Source organism: Colletotrichum karsti (genome assembly GCF_011947395.1).
Source record: "Colletotrichum karsti strain CkLH20 chromosome Unknown Scaffold5, whole genome shotgun sequence".
NCBI classification, from domain to species: Eukaryota; Fungi; Ascomycota; class Sordariomycetes; order Glomerellales; family Glomerellaceae; genus Colletotrichum; species Colletotrichum karsti.
Window position 1 is genome coordinate 162,631 of NW_024065905.1, and position 17,033 is coordinate 179,663.

At 54.1% G+C, this 17,033-nt stretch overlaps 4 protein-coding genes across 4 annotated transcripts; 1 reads left to right on the forward strand and 3 right to left on the reverse strand.

Moving 5' to 3' along the window:
• Positions 1–204: 204 nt before the first annotated feature.
• On the reverse strand, positions 205–3,810 carry CkaCkLH20_02056 (uncharacterized protein; the record flags this gene model as incomplete). Its single annotated transcript, XM_038884775.1, has 3 exons — positions 205–1,174; positions 1,233–3,405; positions 3,459–3,810. 3 exons carry the CDS (start codon positions 3,808–3,810, stop codon positions 205–207), a joined length of 3,495 nt encoding a protein of 1,164 aa, XP_038749563.1.
• Positions 3,811–7,815: 4,005 nt separating this feature from the next.
• Positions 7,816–9,049, forward strand: CkaCkLH20_02057 (uncharacterized protein; the record flags this gene model as incomplete). Its single annotated transcript, XM_038884776.1, has 2 exons — positions 7,816–8,131; positions 8,190–9,049. The coding sequence occupies 2 exons, from the start codon at positions 7,816–7,818 to the stop codon at positions 9,047–9,049; spliced, it is 1,176 nt and encodes a 391-aa protein (XP_038749564.1).
• A 284-nt stretch (positions 9,050–9,333) lies between these two features.
• Positions 9,334–11,684, reverse strand: CkaCkLH20_02058 (uncharacterized protein; the record flags this gene model as incomplete). Its single annotated transcript, XM_038884777.1, has 2 exons — positions 9,334–11,517; positions 11,568–11,684. The coding sequence occupies 2 exons, from the start codon at positions 11,682–11,684 to the stop codon at positions 9,334–9,336; spliced, it is 2,301 nt and encodes a 766-aa protein (XP_038749565.1).
• Positions 11,685–14,792: 3,108 nt separating this feature from the next.
• CkaCkLH20_02059 (uncharacterized protein) lies at positions 14,793–16,034 on the reverse strand (the record flags this gene model as incomplete). Its single annotated transcript, XM_038884778.1, has 3 exons — positions 14,793–15,264; positions 15,334–15,669; positions 15,754–16,034. 3 exons carry the CDS (start codon positions 16,032–16,034, stop codon positions 14,793–14,795), a joined length of 1,089 nt encoding a protein of 362 aa, XP_038749566.1.
• Between the last annotated feature and the right edge of the window lie 999 nt (positions 16,035–17,033).

The window sequence follows — 17,033 nt, forward strand, 5'->3', positions numbered from 1 at the left end:
CAGGCTCTCGGGTCAGCTAGTTGAGCCTTCATCAGCCTTGCAACGAGTCCCCAACACAAGGGTACCTGAAAGACTGCAATGGTCATAAGCTTTTGATTATTAAATGTTAATTATTACATAGGAAATACGTGTTATCTCTTGCACATGCTCATGGGAGAAACGCAGTATCCAAACACAACGATGTCTCGCGATCATTAAACCAACTTATGCCTCCCTGGTTCCCTGATTCAGCACCACGGTCTGGCAGCTGCTTACTCTGCCTCCCGTGACAGTGTAAATAACATCTTCGCTCTGCAAAGTGTTCACGCCCTCGACAGGGTCCTTAGCCAGGAAAACCTTGGAGGCGGTCCCATCGGCATAGTCGCAAATAATTGGGTAGAAGATGTCCTCGTTGGGGTCAACAGCGATGTAGAAGTAGTCGGTTCCTCCAGGGGTCTCATAGTACGGTGCCCAAGCCACCACGACGCTACCCACAGGAGCCTCCAACTCAGCCTCAACGCGAAGACGAGAGACGCCAAGAAGGGACATCGTGTTGCTGTAGTAGTGCATCAGACGCTCTGCTCCGTCGTAGATGAGCGCGTCCTGGGCTGAGGCCCAGAGCTCGGAGCAGACCTCGCTGTCTGGGGCGCTGGCGCTGACGGGGTACATGTTTCCGTTGCTGCAGGAGATGATGATTGTCGACCCGGAGGGATCGACGAGAAGGGCGAATTCGCGGCCGTCGCTGTCGAAGTAGGGGTTGTTGCCGACGGGTTCGGATGAGTAAGAGAGATCTTCGGTGCCTGAGTCGTTGACTGTTGTGTCGATGACTTCGCCGTCTTGTCGCTTGGGGATTACCCTCGGGCCCTGTTGGAGAGCAAGCTGTATATCCGCAGGAGGATCGGCCGGTGGTGTGGCAGGGTCTGCCGGGGCAGCGGCGGGGTCAGCAGCCGGGGCGGGGTCGGCAGCCGGAGCCGGATCCGCCGCTGGGGCCGGGTCGGCAGCCGGAGCTGGAGCCGGGTCAGCAGCTGGAGCCGGGTCAGCAGCAGGAGCAGGGTCGGTAGCAGGAGCAGGGTCGGCAGCAGGAGCAGGATCAGCAGCCGGAGCAGGGTCAGCAGCCGGAGCCGGGTCAGCAGCCAGAGCCGGGTCAGGTGCTGGTAGGGCCGGAGGAGGAGGAGGAGCAGGAGGCGCAGGAAGTCTACATGTACGCATGGTTAGTATGGTTTCAATCCAAATCAACAACAGGGTTTACTTACGCGATGCAGTTGCGAGCCAAAGGTCTGTCGTTGGTATCCAGCAGAGGTATCTGCTTAAGGCCGAGGATGTCGATGTACAACCTGTTACGCCAGCTGATCTGCGTCGCAATACCCGTGCAGCCGTTCGTCTCAGTGAAACCAGCCGCGAAGGTCCCACCGGCGTTCCCAATCATGGCCGCAACCTGGGCAACACCCTTGATGGACGGCTCGTCAACTATACCCACGGACTTATCCCACGAACTGATCTGGATACCGCACTTGATGCCGATCGGGAGTCCCAGGGTCGCAGACAGCATCAGATCTCCAGAGGCCTCGAAGACGGGCTTGAAGTAGGGTTCCCAGCCTCTCTTGGTGCTTCGGCTGGAGTCCACAAAGTCGATGAGAACGTGAGCATCCTGCAGACCCATCTCCGCACCAGCAAGAAGTCGTCCCTTGGCAGCTGCTTGGATCCCGACCTTGGTGCCGACCGAGATACGGGGTCCGATGGTGACCACGCCGAATGAGAGACCCGGGAGTCCGACGTTGATGAGATCCGAATTGAACTCCCGAGAGTACACGATCTGAGCGTCGATACCGATCTTCAGAACGAAGACGATATCCGTTCGGAGCTCGACCTGGCCCTCGAGGAATCCGCCAATCGGGGTCCATCTCGCGCGACCGGCGATCTTGGCGTTTCCGGACACGCCGCAGCCGACGCAGTAGACGTTCATGAACCCCTGTGTGTTTTGTCCGTTGCTCTGGAAAGTCTTCAAGAGAATAGAGTCGCCCCATGGCGACACTGCTTGCTTCGCACTGGGGTCCTTCAGCTGCTTGTCACCAGGGTTTGACGACTGCGGATTGGGGACCTTAAAGGAGAAGTCCTTGTTGATGCTACCGCCGATAGAAGTCGCCTGTTGAACAGCTTGGTAGACCTTCTTCGCCGGCTGCACGACGTACTTGTTGATTGCTCTGGCGACCCACCCGAAGATGCGCTTGCGGTTGCGGTGTCGGCGGAGCTTGAAGTTGGGATCCGACGGGTCCAGGTCCATGCCGAACTCCGGCGGGATGGACTCGTCGATGAAGTCGGGAGCGAAGTCGAGAACGAAGGCCTTGCTTGCGGGGCTTAGGTCGGCGTAGCCGAGGTTGTCATCGAGGTCTTCATCGAAGTATTCACCCAGGCAGGCGGTCGGGAGGCCATACTTCGCATCAGGCGGGGCAACACAAGATCGTGTGGCAGTCAAGCCACTCGTGCTGGTGTCCCCGGACGGGTCCATGGCAGGTGGTGCATCTGAGGCCGGGGGTGGTGCAGGTGCAGCCGGAGGATCAGCGGCCGGTTGGCCCTGATCCGGAGGCGGCGCAGGTTGACCTTGGTCTGCGGGAGGCACTGCTGGTTGACCTTGATCGTCTGCTTGCACCGGAGGCTGCCCTTGATCCACAGGCGGGGCAGAAGCCGGGTCCGAGGCCGGGTCCGAGGCTGGAGCCGGAGCCGGAGCCGGAGCCGGAGCCGGAGCCGGAGCCGGAGCAGGAGCAGGAGCAGGGGCCGGGGCCGGGGCCGGAGCTGGGTCTGTAGCTGGGTCTGTCTCGGGATCAAAATCATCAAACTCCAGTTCCAGACCTCCCGCAGAGCCGGTTCCGGATGGACGAGGGCTGGCAATGACATTCGTGGGTCGTCGATTTCCACCAGCAGCCCCAGGAGCCCCTCCTGAGCCTGAGCCAGAGCCATAGGAACCTCCGGGTGACGGTGGGACACTGGGCTCGGGAGCCCAGGTGAAAGGGGAACCGGGACCGGACGCACTGCCGGAGTTGGGCTTCTGGCGTCCGCCGGCGCCCTTCCTCGGAGCCCAGTATCCCCATTCCGTCTCTCCAGACGAAACGAGATCGTCAGGGTGACTCGGTCTGCCAGTAGCCGCGATGACGAGTCCAGGAGGACCAAAGTCCAAGTCGGAAACCTCGAAGTAGCATCTCTCGCCCTTGGCGTAGTCACCACAGCCCTTGGCAAAAGCTACGAGAATCAAACCATCGTTGGTGACCCATGTATCGATGGCGTGCCAATAGGCTTCCTCGGACGCAAAAGTAATGGTGAGTACCTCCGTCTTGTAGTCGATTGAAGCTACGTGATCGCAGTGATCAAGATTGACAGATGGGGCCGTGAACCAGTAGGTCAGGAAAGCGAAAGCACCATGTTTGGAAGGATCTATGTCCCAGTGTAAGCGACAACTCGGGCTCACGAAGGAGTTCCTTGCTCACCTCCAACACCGTAGTACATCTGAGAACCCTCGCTGGCGGGGATGGGAATGACATTGGTGGCCGGTGCCGTATCATATGTCCAGTGGATGTTGGGTGAGAGAGTGGCCAGGGGTCCGTTCTGCGCAAAAGTAGCCGTCTGCTCTCCCGAGAAGCCGAACCGGTTTTGGCCCGGGCCTCCTTCCGGAGGTGTGGGGCATGGCGGGGGTGGTGGAGGCGGCGGAGGCGGCGGTACTTGGCACTTGGCCTTGTTGCAGAGAAAGGAGGAGGAGGAGTTTGTGTATCTCTCACCAGCGGCTGGGATTGCGTGAGCACCGCTCGCTGCCACAAGAGCGACTAATGACTTGAGTAACATATTGACCGGCTATCGACCGTGCCAAAGCCTGATGAGACGGGAAGATTGGGGCTGAGGGACGGCTCAAACCGTCGTAGAAGTGGTAAAGGAGAAAAGCAATTAATATTTTGGAAAGGCTGTCAATAGTTAGATCAGCATGTTGAAAACGAGTGTGGAAAGGAGCGACTAGAATGAGCGGCGTGGGAAGTAAGTCCCCATGAGAATGATGAACGAGAGAGCGGGTCTTCTCTGTCTGAAGACTTGTAGACGAGGCAGCGTATATAGCTGGTTAAAAGGGCGCATGCGCGATGCCTCATATCAAGTCAGAACGAGGAAAACGACTACGCGATCAAAGCCAATCAGAGTTTTACGGTGTTCCTTCCATACCAGTTTCCAGCCATAGCATTCCCCTAACGGCGACAGGCACTCTCGATTCATTCTCACTCAATTGGTCGAAATACCACAGAGATGTTCAAGGGAGACCCAACTGAAGCCTCTGCAGACAGTCCATCTCTGCAGAAGAAGATGTGTCAGTGTACTCCACAGAGAAGAAGAGAGCACCTCATCTGAGCCATGGACCCTGAGCTGAACCGTTGTCTCGGTCCGAAAGTTCTACATGGTCAACGGCCAACTAAATTAGACGGCGCGAACACCCAAATCTAGGGTGGCATGTTAGACAGCGAGCAATGAGGAAAGGTGAGGAATACGGAGCCAGTAAGAAAACCCGGAAGGTCTCGTTCCAATTTTACCTCATGCTAGTGAAGCGGGGGATAGCGCGAGCGGGAAGCTTCGCCAGCGCGGGAGGAGACATTTGAATAAGCTTGATGTTTCTTAACTGAACCTCCCTCCCTTGTGGCGTACCTGACACCGGCGCGCCCACTTGATTGGCATTCCAACTCGGTCAGGGAGCTTATTCGACGTCGGGTCTGGATTGACATCCATCGAGTAAGTTGATCTTCCTCAAATCTGGAAGGCAAGTAAACATCAAGACTCATCAGCTTTCTATGCCCGAGAACAGGCCAGACGATCATCTAAGGCTCACGAACTTCCTCCGCAGAACCGTAACAGCAGTCGCAGACCTCTGGTTTTGGGAATGACTGATAGGATTATGGTAGCTCGCATAATTTCAGCAGTGATAAATGGTGTTCCCTGTTGGCTGTGGTGGTGTTGGGCGAGAATGGAGCCATTTTCTATTTCATAGAAAGCCGACATAGTCTTTAGATCAAAATGCTGTATGTTGATGTTCTAGCTTCTTTTGTCTTATTCATTTCACTTGTGGTATACTTACAACAAATAAAAGAACAAAATTGGGTTTGAATCTGAGTCGAGGGCGATGGGTGTGTTCTTATTGTCGGTTTCGTCGGGATTGAACTGACTGAGTTGAAGTGCGGGCTTCAACTCAGGAGATACACTCCATGGAAGTTCAACCCTTAAGATCGGCATGAAATATTACAATCATAGGTTGATTGGAAAGGAGGAATAAATGACCCTCACAGTTGAACCTCCGGGTAGCCAGTCTCCCTTGCTGTGAGAGTCACTTAAGTATTGACTCCAGGGCCCTGGGCCCGGGCCTGTAGGACTCAACAAACTTTGGTGAGGAAATAGAAAACAGATTATGATCTTTGTTTCTGGTGCCTCAAGCTCTAAAGACAGAAGGACAAGAGCAAAGACATTCGTTTTCCATCATGTCCAGTGTGACAGTGGCAGGAGACAATGTCATTGCGCAAGAATGTTGGTCTGTTTGCTCCCATGATGTCTACAGCGAGAAACCTATTCTCTAGAGACTGGCACTTTTCCATGAACCCCTTTTCCCTCAGCATTTTACCCCGTCCTCTGTGATCTCTTTGCTGGAAATCGTCGTTTTCGAAGTGTCGCCGGTTCAGCTTGGTCGATTCATCTTGGGAATGAGCCTTTGCATTCTGTATGAAACCCGCAGGTCCCAGTGACATCTGGGCAGTACCATGTACTTCAACACACCCCGAGCAGCATTATATGCGGTCTGGTAGGTGCGATGCAGGCTGCAAGCCGAAGCAATTCCCTTGCTTTATTGGGAACGTCAGGGCCTGACGCCCCGTCTGCGCGAGGAATGGAAGTCTAGGTGTTGACTGGGCCCGGGTTCTTCAACACGAAGACAACTTAAGCAGCGTACAAGTGAGTTTTCTTGTTAAACTCTCCAAATAGGACGGGAGTGGCCACACTTTTGGCCTGTCGTGATATCTATTTTATTGAGGCAAGACTGGTGGAATCTGCGTCGCTCGGAGATTTCTCTTTGAATCTGATCACGATCTCTTGTGCTGGAGGTTTTCCGTCCGACACCTTGGTGGGAGAAGATGCCTGATCCAGGGATAGTTGTTGTTCGGACTGAGTAACAGTAGGGGATAAAAGGGATATTGTGACTGTTATTGAAGCAGCTTTGCTCGAATAGATGTTCTTGTTTGAGGAAAATTAAGAATTTCCCTCGTGAAGATTAGGTTTCGATACCAGATGCTGTGAGTCTCCCCGCAAAAGGCAAAGCGACTTGGAGGGGATGTTATTAGTGGGAGGAGGAGTACGGGCTCGGTTTCTCGGCGGTTGCACCACCGGGCCCGGGGAATTCGATAGCCCTGAGATGATAAAGATGGATGCGATGGGAAAAGCGTCTGGCTGAAGACGTTCAGTATGCGGAGAAAATCGGTCCAGCATGAGAAGGCTGGTTATATAGATTTCGCTTGGGCCCGGGGATACGGTCTATTGAGAAGAATGAGACCACCTTAGAGCCCTATTAAGGAAAGCTTTCTAGAATATTCATGGAAATGCGCACTTGACGGTCATGATGAGATTTTGGATAGAGTTGGGAAGAATAAGGGTTGTTGCATAATATGGCGCGGCGAATTATGAGCGTTAGCAAGAGACAGCGTTTGAGCAGCTACAACCTCCAGCAAAGCCTCTCTGCTGCGAAAACAAAGATATCATAGCGTTGTGGTTGAATAGAACCAACAAGCTATTCAATCTCCAGACAGGCACGAACCATGATTCTATGGATCGACGTCAAACTTTCCATGCAGCCGGGAAAGCTCAGATATGTCCCTGGAGGCCAACGATCGACGGTGGTACAACTTCCTCTCAGCTGAGTGAGCCGAATGGATGCCGCTGGTTGGTTCGAAATCGACCAATCCCTGGTCACCAACGACAGAAGAAACCAGGATTTGTCGAAGACACCGAGAGCCGGCTACCTCGATCTCAAATAGTAGCCAAATGCCCCGACGCAGTCCACGGGAGGTGCATACATGCGTCTTACTCTCGACCTCACCAACCCGATGACATAGGCAATCTCAGCCCTGACACGTCCGCAGACCTGCATATCCTCCGGCTCAGCCATGCCGGGGCCCTCGTCCAATCTGGCATCGTCTCCGTGGTGTCTCATGCCCGTATCCGCATGGAAGATGGATCCGGGCCGTCGTCCTATCAGAGACACCACGACAGGAGGAAAACGGACAACCGCAGGCCCAAGTGCCGATCCAACTACCCACTGGTTCGTCGAGAGACCGTTTGTTGGTGTCGCCTCGGAGGCACGGAGCAGCACTAATGTGACGCCTTGGCCGATGGGTGGGCTGTACGAACAAATGTTTGCTTACTGCCTTGGCTGGCTCAGCTTGTTGGTCCTGGGGGTTGCTGTTGGTCGTGGAACGCGACGAAGAAGAAAGCATTGACAGATGGGCTGACGGGCTTAGAAGAGAGGAAGTGCAGGGAATTGGAGGTTGAAGGGGTGAAAGCTGTTGGCTCTGCTGCTTGTCAAGGGAAGGTGCAGATTCTCCTTTCTTCTTCTTCTTCTTTTTTGCCTCTTTTTGCCTCGGTCGCAACTTCCTCGAGAAATATTCACCAACTAAGCCTTTCTTTTTTTATCCGACAGCCTTCGACCTCGAATTTTCTCGACAAAACATCACAATTCGATCGAATCGATTGTTGCTTTTCACCTTTGATGAGGTGGTCGCGGACTGCCACAGATCTCTCTCCTGCAACACCCTTCGACACACCTTGAACATCACGATGCTCACAACCCTCCCCTTCCTCCTCCTTCTGGCGACCCTCGCCGCAGCGCAAAGCCCGGTCAAAGACTGGGACCAATGCTACTACGCCAAAGACTCACCCGCTCACCCGTCACTCGTCCCTTGCCTGCCCGAGAGCGACGGACTCGCCAAGCAAGACGGCGACAAGTACGCCAGCAGCTTCTGCTGCTTCGCCGGCGACAACTGCATCGTCCAGGCCTGCTGGGACAACACTACGGGTGTTACGTACCAATATGGCTGCAACGATCCCACATACGAGCACAACAACTGCCCGCCGAAGGGCGGTCTCGACATGGGTAGGGCTCGCCAATCTCTGAACCATCCAGCAGATGACGTCTAACGAGATGAATACAGGAAAGTCGCCGTGGATAGGCCTCGTCCGCTGCAACGACTCGGACAACGAGGGCTTCAACAAGTTCTGGGCCTGCAACCACCCCGACACCTGCGGCGAGAACTGCCCCGTCGACCCCAAGAACCCGCAAAAGACGCAGACCAAGTGGCCCGAGACGATCCAGAACCTGCCCCCGCTCAAGAAGTACTGCGACGACCTCGGCACGCGCGTGCTCGCCTTCTACGCCTCGGTCGAGATCAACTCCACCGGCGGCGTGCCCATCAGCGTGCCGACCGCCGGGAAACTCTCGCCGACGTACCCGGCGCCTTTGGCCAACGACGCCACCCCGTCTTCCCTGACGCGCACCCAGTACGTGGGCACCGTGGAGACGAGCACCCCGTCGCCGACCAACTCGACGGAAGCAGCAGGGGCTGCGGCGGCGGCGGCGTTGAGTGGAGGGGCTATTGCGGGCATTGCGGTTGGATCGACTTTGGGTGTTGTGGCTATCATCGCGGGATTCTTTTTCATGTGGCGCCGGCGTCGGGCTGGGACGAAGGGTCACCACGATGTTGCGGCTCATCCCACGGGAGACAAAGCTACCGCGTACCATGGGGCAACAGGCCCAGCCGAGTTGGCGCCGCCGGAAGAGAAACGTTACCTCACTCAGCCAAACACACCTTCAACACTCTCGGATGGAGCGGGCATCCATCGACCTGTGTCCGACATGAGCACGAGCACCGCCGTACCCAGCCCATTGGGCACGCCGAGAACGCCAAGTTCGCCATATTACCAACAGGGGCAAGGAGGATATGCTGAGCTGTCCGAGGACGCGAGGGTGGTCCACGAGATGCCGGCGATCAACGAGCGGTCTGAGATGCCATGAAAAATGACCGGCATGACGTGAAAAGAAAGGGATTCATGGGTACGAGGGTACTTGATATCACAAACGGCGTTGCTTTGTCTTTTATATCCAAATAGCTTGCTTGTCTGATTTCCTTCAATGAATGGATGAGAATTCCATCAATAACGTGTCCTCCTCCTTGAACATTGACATATCCATCGCCAGAATCGAACCATTAGAAAGGGCGTCCAGCCAAAGAACGACACACGTCGTCGGGGATTAGGTAACGGCATCAAAGGCCGTTCTGGACGGATGCCCTCGCACCCCTAACACTCTGTCGCCGCGTCTCCGGATGGCATCGCGACAACATACTCCAACCCGAGCTTGACGGCCTTGCCAGCGTTGAGAGTGACCTCCCACTCGACCTGGCCATCCTTCTTGAGGTTCGACACCGCCTTACCCCAGTTGACGTCCTCCTTGTCACTACGACCAGGCTGTCCGCTTGAAACGCCAGCACCGCCGATGGCCATCCCCTTTGGATCCAGAATGTCCACCTTGAGCCGCTCGTCCTCGGACACGGGGAGCTGGTCGAGCACCAGAAGCGAGACGGGCTTACCCGCCGCGGCGCGCGTGTTGGCGATGTTGATGCTGCGCGTGTACACGGAGCTGTTCTCCTTCGAGAAGAATCCCGTCGTCGCGCGCCGCACGTCGGCTACGGGGTAGGTCACCATAATTGCGGGGTCAATGCCCAGGCCGAGCGTGAAGGCGTCGCCGGCGCTGCAGCGGGGTAGCGTCGTGCGGCCCATGAAGGTCCCATCGAGGGTGAGTCCCGCTGCGCCCTTGAGAAGCGTGAGCCTGCTTCCGTTGCGGATCTTGGCCTTGAGGTACGCGGCGGGCTTGTACTTGGCGACGACGGTGTGGCTGAAGGCGACGTTGGAGAAGTTGAGTCGTGCGACGCGTTGCTTCGAAGCTGTCGGCCGAGGGGGTAGGGTCTTATTGCCCGGAAGGTCGTATGTCGTCGTGAAGCCCGTCTCTTCGATCGTCGACTCTTCAAAGTCCAGCGCGGCCTCTCTTGGGTCCTGCAGCGGGTAGTTGTACTCTTCGCCGATTCCGCCACCTCCGCCGCCAGGGGATTCTTTGCGGCGGCTGGCGGATGCCACGCCGTACGCCACGGCGGAACCGAGCCTGCCGACCATGCTCCCTCTGGTTTTCCTTGCCATATGGGGCGCGGGTAAAATTTCCTCGGTGCCTTTCGGTGGGCTTTCGTCCTCGTTGCTGTCGTCGTTGAGAAAGAAGCCCATGTCTTCGTCAGATTCTTCCGCCTCCTCGCATACCGCGGCGGCGCCGGCGAAGGCATAGCCGCGCTCGACCCCGAATAGCTTTTCTCGGTCCACGGGCTTCTCGGTCTTCTTCTGGGCCTTGCGCCATGTCTCGCGCTGCAAGCGCTCCTCACGACTGTTGAGTATGTTCTTCCCGCCGATGCCGCTTCCCATCTTGGGCGCCAGCATGATTTTCCAGGGCTTGAGCTCGGGGATCTCTTCCTCGAGGCCGGAGAAGGTGGTTTGGGAGGTGGAGAGGATGACCTTGCAGTTGGTCCACGTCTCCGAGGTCTCGTTGGTGATGCTGGCGTCGTAGCAGAGGGTGGCGGTGTTGTTCGTGGTGGAGAGCTGGAGGTCGTAGCTCGGTTCCCAGGAGGCGGCGGAAGTGACATATGTGAGCGAGAGGTCGCAGGAGAGGGGTGTCTCGGTCTCCGATTCCGCGGAGGGGTTGAAGACTTGAGCGGTGTCGCTGGAGACAGACGTCCGACGGGATGACATGGGCGTGAAGGCGTGCGCTTCGAGGGTGACGCGGACGGAGTAGCAGACCTTGGGCCAGAAGCGCTCGCGCTCATTTCGGATGCGCTCCTTCTCCTTCCAGGCCTCTTGTCTCTTCCTCAAGGACTTTTCTTGCTCCTTTTGCCTCTTCTTCCGAGCCATCTTCCTCTCACGCTCGAGAGGTCGCGACTCCTTGCGCTTCAGCTTCTCAAGGCGGTTCCTGTTCTTGATTGCTGCAGCGAGGAGTTTGGCGATTTCTCTTGAGCGTTTGGTGCCGGCGATCCGGTCTTGGAAGACCTTCTCACGCTCGGTGCGGTAGGCGGACATGGTGTCCACGAGGTCCACGCTCGGCTTCTTTTCGAGAGACTTTCCGTAGGCATCGAGAAAGCCGAGGCGAGTAGCAGCGCTGTCGACAATCTCGTTGGCTTGGCGCTGCTCGTCTTCGAGCTCGAGAAATCTGGCGCGGGCGGACTCGAGCTCGGGGGAGTCTGGGATCTCATCGTCGTCGTCGTAGAAGTCGGACTCGTTGTCGACGTCGGACTCGTCATCCGGGTAGACTTCCTCAAAGATGTCGCGGTTGGGGAGTAGTTCGATGGCGATGTCGCTGATGACTGCGGAACCGGTGCCCTCGACCTTGATGGTGGACTCGTCGACGGTTGGGGTGAGGCCGATGATGGTGACCTCGTTGGTACCGGGCTGGGGACGGGTTAGTAGTTGGTTCTGAGTAGGGGTTTGGGGTTACCTACCTTCAATTGGAGTTGGTTGAGGTCGCGAATGACTTGAGCTCTGGCAGGGAAGAGAGTCACGGTCCGAGTAGGGAGGTCTCGGACATGGTACTCCCTCTTCTCGACGATAGCGTCCATGGTAGCGATGGCGACCTCCAAGATCGGCCTGGGAGAGAATTGGTAGGGCAGAGGAGGAAGGCAAAGATGATTTGGTCGAAGAGCTAATTACGTTGAGAAAAAACGGGATTGAAAGGCCTACTTATACCTTGATCGGAGATGCATGGCTTGGGTGTTGCTCATACTCTGCGGGAAGGATATTGACCTGCAGCTTTCACCGAGCTTGGTAAATTCATCACCGGCTTGACCCATTCTGGAAACTCAGGCGCGCGATTGGATGACAATCTCAACATTGAACTTTCCGGAGATCAGTGATCGACGCCCATGGCGAGGGGAATTGGCCGTTGTTGGAGGGAAAGCCACCAAATTTGGCCAGTTGCTTCATGGCGTCGGTGATGAAAGAGCGTTTCTTCAGCTGGACGCCCAAGAATGCCTTGGCTTACGCTATTGTTCGTCTTATCGATAGCTGCTTGGGTACACGATAACATGACGATAAAGCTCTTATCGGCAAACAGGCAGCTGTGCCGCCGCTCAGGCCCTGTTTTGGCTGCTTTTTTAGCGACTTCTCGCCGGTTGACTCACTAAAGCCAGCACCCTCATTGGCTCATCACCAGCACGTTTTACGCGGCAGCGCATTTCTCGACGGCTTCACCTCCAGCGTGTTAGGTACGTCACGGCGCAATGTTTGCCATTGTTGCACTCATCGTCTCAATATTCTTTCCGGATTTGTTTGTGACTCAGGACTTTGTTGACCCTTGCGGGTCAGTGTTTGCTTGCTGCCTGCTATTCTCGCAAATAAACGATCTGCATCGGTTGGTCACTGAAAAAGACTCATTCCTTCGGCCAGGGTCAGTATCAGTATCAGTATCCGCTGTATGCGAGACGACAGTGAAAAATCAGCTGGGCGAAAAGAAACCCTTCTCCTCCCCAACGATCTGGACACCTTTCCATCTCAGCACATGAGTGAATTTTTGCCAGCAAATATAAACTTGTCCAATGAAGTATTCCCACTTATCCAGTGAACTTTATTGGTTCTCTGACGCCCGCGTCACACAATGCTCATGTGATAGTAGGGAGGGGTAAGTCAAGATCTCACCAGGCTGATGGGCGGTATTACACATGATCCTGATACATTATCATGGTCTCAGTATCAACCCCACAAGCCCTACCTTCACGTATATCTCATATTAATCCACCACAACACAGTACGGGAACAGTTCCCTCCAAACCGTCCACTTACTGACAAAGCAAGAGTAGAAATAACTTCAAGTTCGGCTTACCAACATGGATGCCCCTCTGTGCCTCCCAATCGAAGGAAACCCAGACTTGTACGGCCTAGGAATCCGAATTGGTATCTACTGCCAGTGGGTATCATCATGGCTACGCCTTCTACTAGATCCATCAAGTGCTGAGGAAGTCCACGGGGTAAATGCCATCTTCGTTCTGGCCATTACAACCGCCAGTATCATTGCCCAGAAGGACGGCTCTATCCAAGTGATTGAGTTGTATATCATGCTTCAATTCTCAAATGGCTTCTTTTTCACCGTTCTCTCAACCGTCGGTATTCGTACCACTCTCCTGAGATCAGAGGGAACTCAGTTATTGCTTGATCACATTTTCAACTACCTTTCTCAGCAGCGGGCAAACACGGTTGCGCTTGTTCAACGCGCCAACACCTTGTCGACGGCTTCTTGTCAGCGACCGACAGGTCACACGGTCAACCTCGCACACCAGCATCCTATCGAGAACCTCGGAAGAGGAGCTTCTCGCCAGCAGAACTTCAACACCTATCTTCCGATGGACCTCCTGGCTGGCTTCAAGAGCAGGTATCTATCTTGGGCTGGTGTTTTGTGGAGAATAGCTATCTTAGGCGTCATCGTAGGTTTCAACGTCTTCTTTTGGTTTTCACTAGCTAGTACAGTGAACGAAGATACAAAATGTGGACCTCCTTCAATATTTCTTCTCTCACGCCTGCCGATGAGAAAACCGATAATAATAGCATGTCGAGTCTTTTCCATATGCTTTGTTCTTTTCGTTATTCCTCTCGGTTTTTGGGTCATATTCTGCGCCTGCTTTGTCATGTTTGCTCTGCTTTTCTGCGTTGTTCGCGACGTCCTATTTCTTACGTATCCCAAAGCTAAAGACATGACCGCAATCGTCCGTGGAGGATTTAAGCTCACAATAGAGTGGATTCTCACTGCTCTGGGGGACACTGGGCCAATACCGGGCTTCCTGAACGCTTCGGGCCCGAGAGTGAAATTGGAAGCGTTCAAATTGGGGCTTGTGGACATCTTGGCCCCCACCTTTCTCTTCTATTTACACCTTCTCGACGACACCGCTACCAGCCCAACTGCCTTCATCGGCATCATCATATCCTTTCTCAGTTCAGGGGACGATAAGAAGACTGGGCGACCAGTGTTCAACGAGCAACAGGACATGCGGTGCGTTAGGGTTTCAAGACGTCGATAAGACCTATGTGATATTGACCATATTAGATCATCTTACAAATGGGTGCCTTGGATTTTGAATATATCTACGGCTGTGGCGATAGTTTTTTTCATTTTGTCTATCGAGCTTACTTTGATGTGGAATGATGTGCAAGGCGTCAATATTCTTCGGACCACAGGCCAACTGATTCCGTTTATAATTGGATTGGTCAGCGCATGCCAGGTCTTGAAGCAAATGCTTACCCGTGGGCTTCAACCGGTGCGTTACTATTATATCTCAAGGCTTGGTATTCATTAGACTAACAGCTTGCGGGGTTCATAGCTGTTTCCTGAGTGGAATACCTATGAAGTCAAGGCTGATTCCACTACGGATGGAGGCATTCAGTTTGTAGTTAAAAGATCCAGGAACAGCGATGAGGTTGATTGAGCTTCACGCTACAAGAATGGGTATGGTTCAGGGTGAGAATAGATAGATAGTTGGTCTGGAGTATCTCGAGTTGTATGAACGATCTACTGGGCTATTGAACATTGAAATCATCTAGTAGTATCATGGTGTTCACATGACAACCTTGAAGTTTATAATTACCGGATTTCCCCAGAATAGTAAGAGTGCTCGTATATGTACCTTCCAAGGCAACTAGACATATCATGATCCTGATTGCCTGTATTCCAATCCCAAAGGTCAAGAAGAAGGCATGACGTACTCTCCTGTCTGAAGCAACTCAACAGAGACGTTCTTATGCTTCACAAACTCGCCCTCAACTTTGGGCACATAGTCGGGAAAGCCGTCAACAATCTGACTCAAGATTGCCCAAGACGTTTGGCCATTGACATCGTAAGTGGCTGAGCTGTTGAACCGACTGGTGTCGAAACTGTAGTAGAGCATGGGAAACTCCTCGAGACTGACATCGGCACTCATGTAAGCCACCCTCTCGCCCGTCGGGTCGAAGATGAAGCTCGAACCGATGGACGGGACGAGCGTGTACGCGCCGCTCACGATGGCGTATGTGCTGGTGACTCCCTGATTCACCACATCCTTCTCCCAAGCACCCGAGGCGGTTTCGTCGTCGTTTGTGGTCAGGTACGGGAATGCCGCCAGGTGGACATGTTCGCGCTGAACCCACATGTTGAACGTCATGCTCGGCCAAAAGTGCCTGACAGTGAGAACACGCGGTGAGCAACTGCGTCGTGATGGAATTCGACGTTTGGTGTAGATGACTTACTCCCAGCATGCAAGCATTCCCCATCTGCCATACTCTGTCTCCAAAATCTTGAGTCCGTCGAGAGTACCATCGCTGAAAATGTCCCGCTCATTGCCGTTGGGGCGCAACTTGCGGCGGTGATGAAGAATCTTTCCCCGCGCGTCGACCAAGCTTTGAGATATGTAGATGAAGTCGTCCTCACGCTCGACAAAGTTGAGGATGGTGTAGATGCCGGCCTCTGCAATGGCTGAAATCAGGCGGTTCCACTGTTCGTCTCCGACGACGATCGTGTTGTCGATGTAGGATGGGAGGTAATCCTGAGTGAAGTTGAATTCACTACCCAATCCCTTCGGAAAGCTGCCAATCGCGATTCTCAGTCACATGGTGCTTTCCGCAGCAACAGAGTTGCTCTTGATCATGTATTCATTGGTGATGACTTACCCAGGGAACCAGAGTTCCGGGAAGGCAATGAGATTTGCGCCTTGAGCCTTGGCCTCGCGAATGAGCTCGATGCCGGTATCCACACACTCGCTGATGTTGAAAGTGATGCCCGTGTAGTCGTAGTTGGTGAGCGGAAGCGGCCAGTTGGGCGGAGGCTTGCGAACCAAAGCCACGGTCAGGTTCGACCGGTCCACTGTGCCTGTGCCATTGGTAAAGGCGGGCGCGGCCAGGATGCCTTGAGCACCAGCGATGGCGAGAGTCAGAGTTTTAGAGAACAGCATCTTTCAGGCTCTTTGAGATTGAAGTTCTCATAAAGCTGGTCCGGTCGTACCTGTCGGATGAAGAACAAGCTGTCCATCGTTGTAAACCTTGGCTTAAGTATGATTCTAGCTGATTCCCTTTCCCACTGCTGACAAGAGACAAAAAGCGGATGCCAGTAACTCGTATTACCGATCCATCTGCCGAAAGGTTCGCCGTACGTAAATACAAGATGTCTACATAGATTAATGACATGGCATGGAACGATCAGCGCCACCGCCTCCACCCTTCGTTCGCATCTGCCAGCCATACGATCGATATATCGGAGTGGATCGGAAAAGCTGGTGATGTTATCTCGCCATGCGAAAGCAAGTCTCTACACCCATGTGTGTAAGGTATGGCGCGATATGGGGCCTCGGGGTTTGAACGGGACGAGCCGCTTCGAGGTTGACTCGGTATTTGAAGGTATTTGAAGAAGCCGAAATAATGGGCTCTACCCACCGCGGGCCACTCGGGATCAGAAACCGAAAGTGTAAGCTTATCTATGATTCTCAGGAACGGGGGGCCGATTTCCCTCCGGTCACTACTGTAACCAGCAATGCTTAGCATTAGGTGATTGGAGGTTGACAACTACAGTATCTTCGCTATCTAACGATGAACGATTCAGTTCGGTCTTTAGTCACGGAAAGGTGGATAAGGAGTTATGCTCAATTACCCTTATAGGCTTTAGGTTCTCTATGCTTCTTTCAGTCTATTGGTCGGTTGCAGATGTTAGAGATCTTCGATGGGCCGTGGGGAAGATGAAGGCCTTCGATCCAGTTATTTGAAGTCTTCAGAACGGAGGTCTTCAATTCTCCAACACCAATTACGAATGTGATAATGTAAGTTTTGAAGGTCGAGCCAGTCTCGTCGTCTCAGCAGAACGGCTTCAAATCCGTGAGAGTCTGGTGGCGGAATAATGAATCTCGTTGAAATGATCCAAAACAAAACTGATCTTGAGATTGGCCGGCGACAGATGTTGA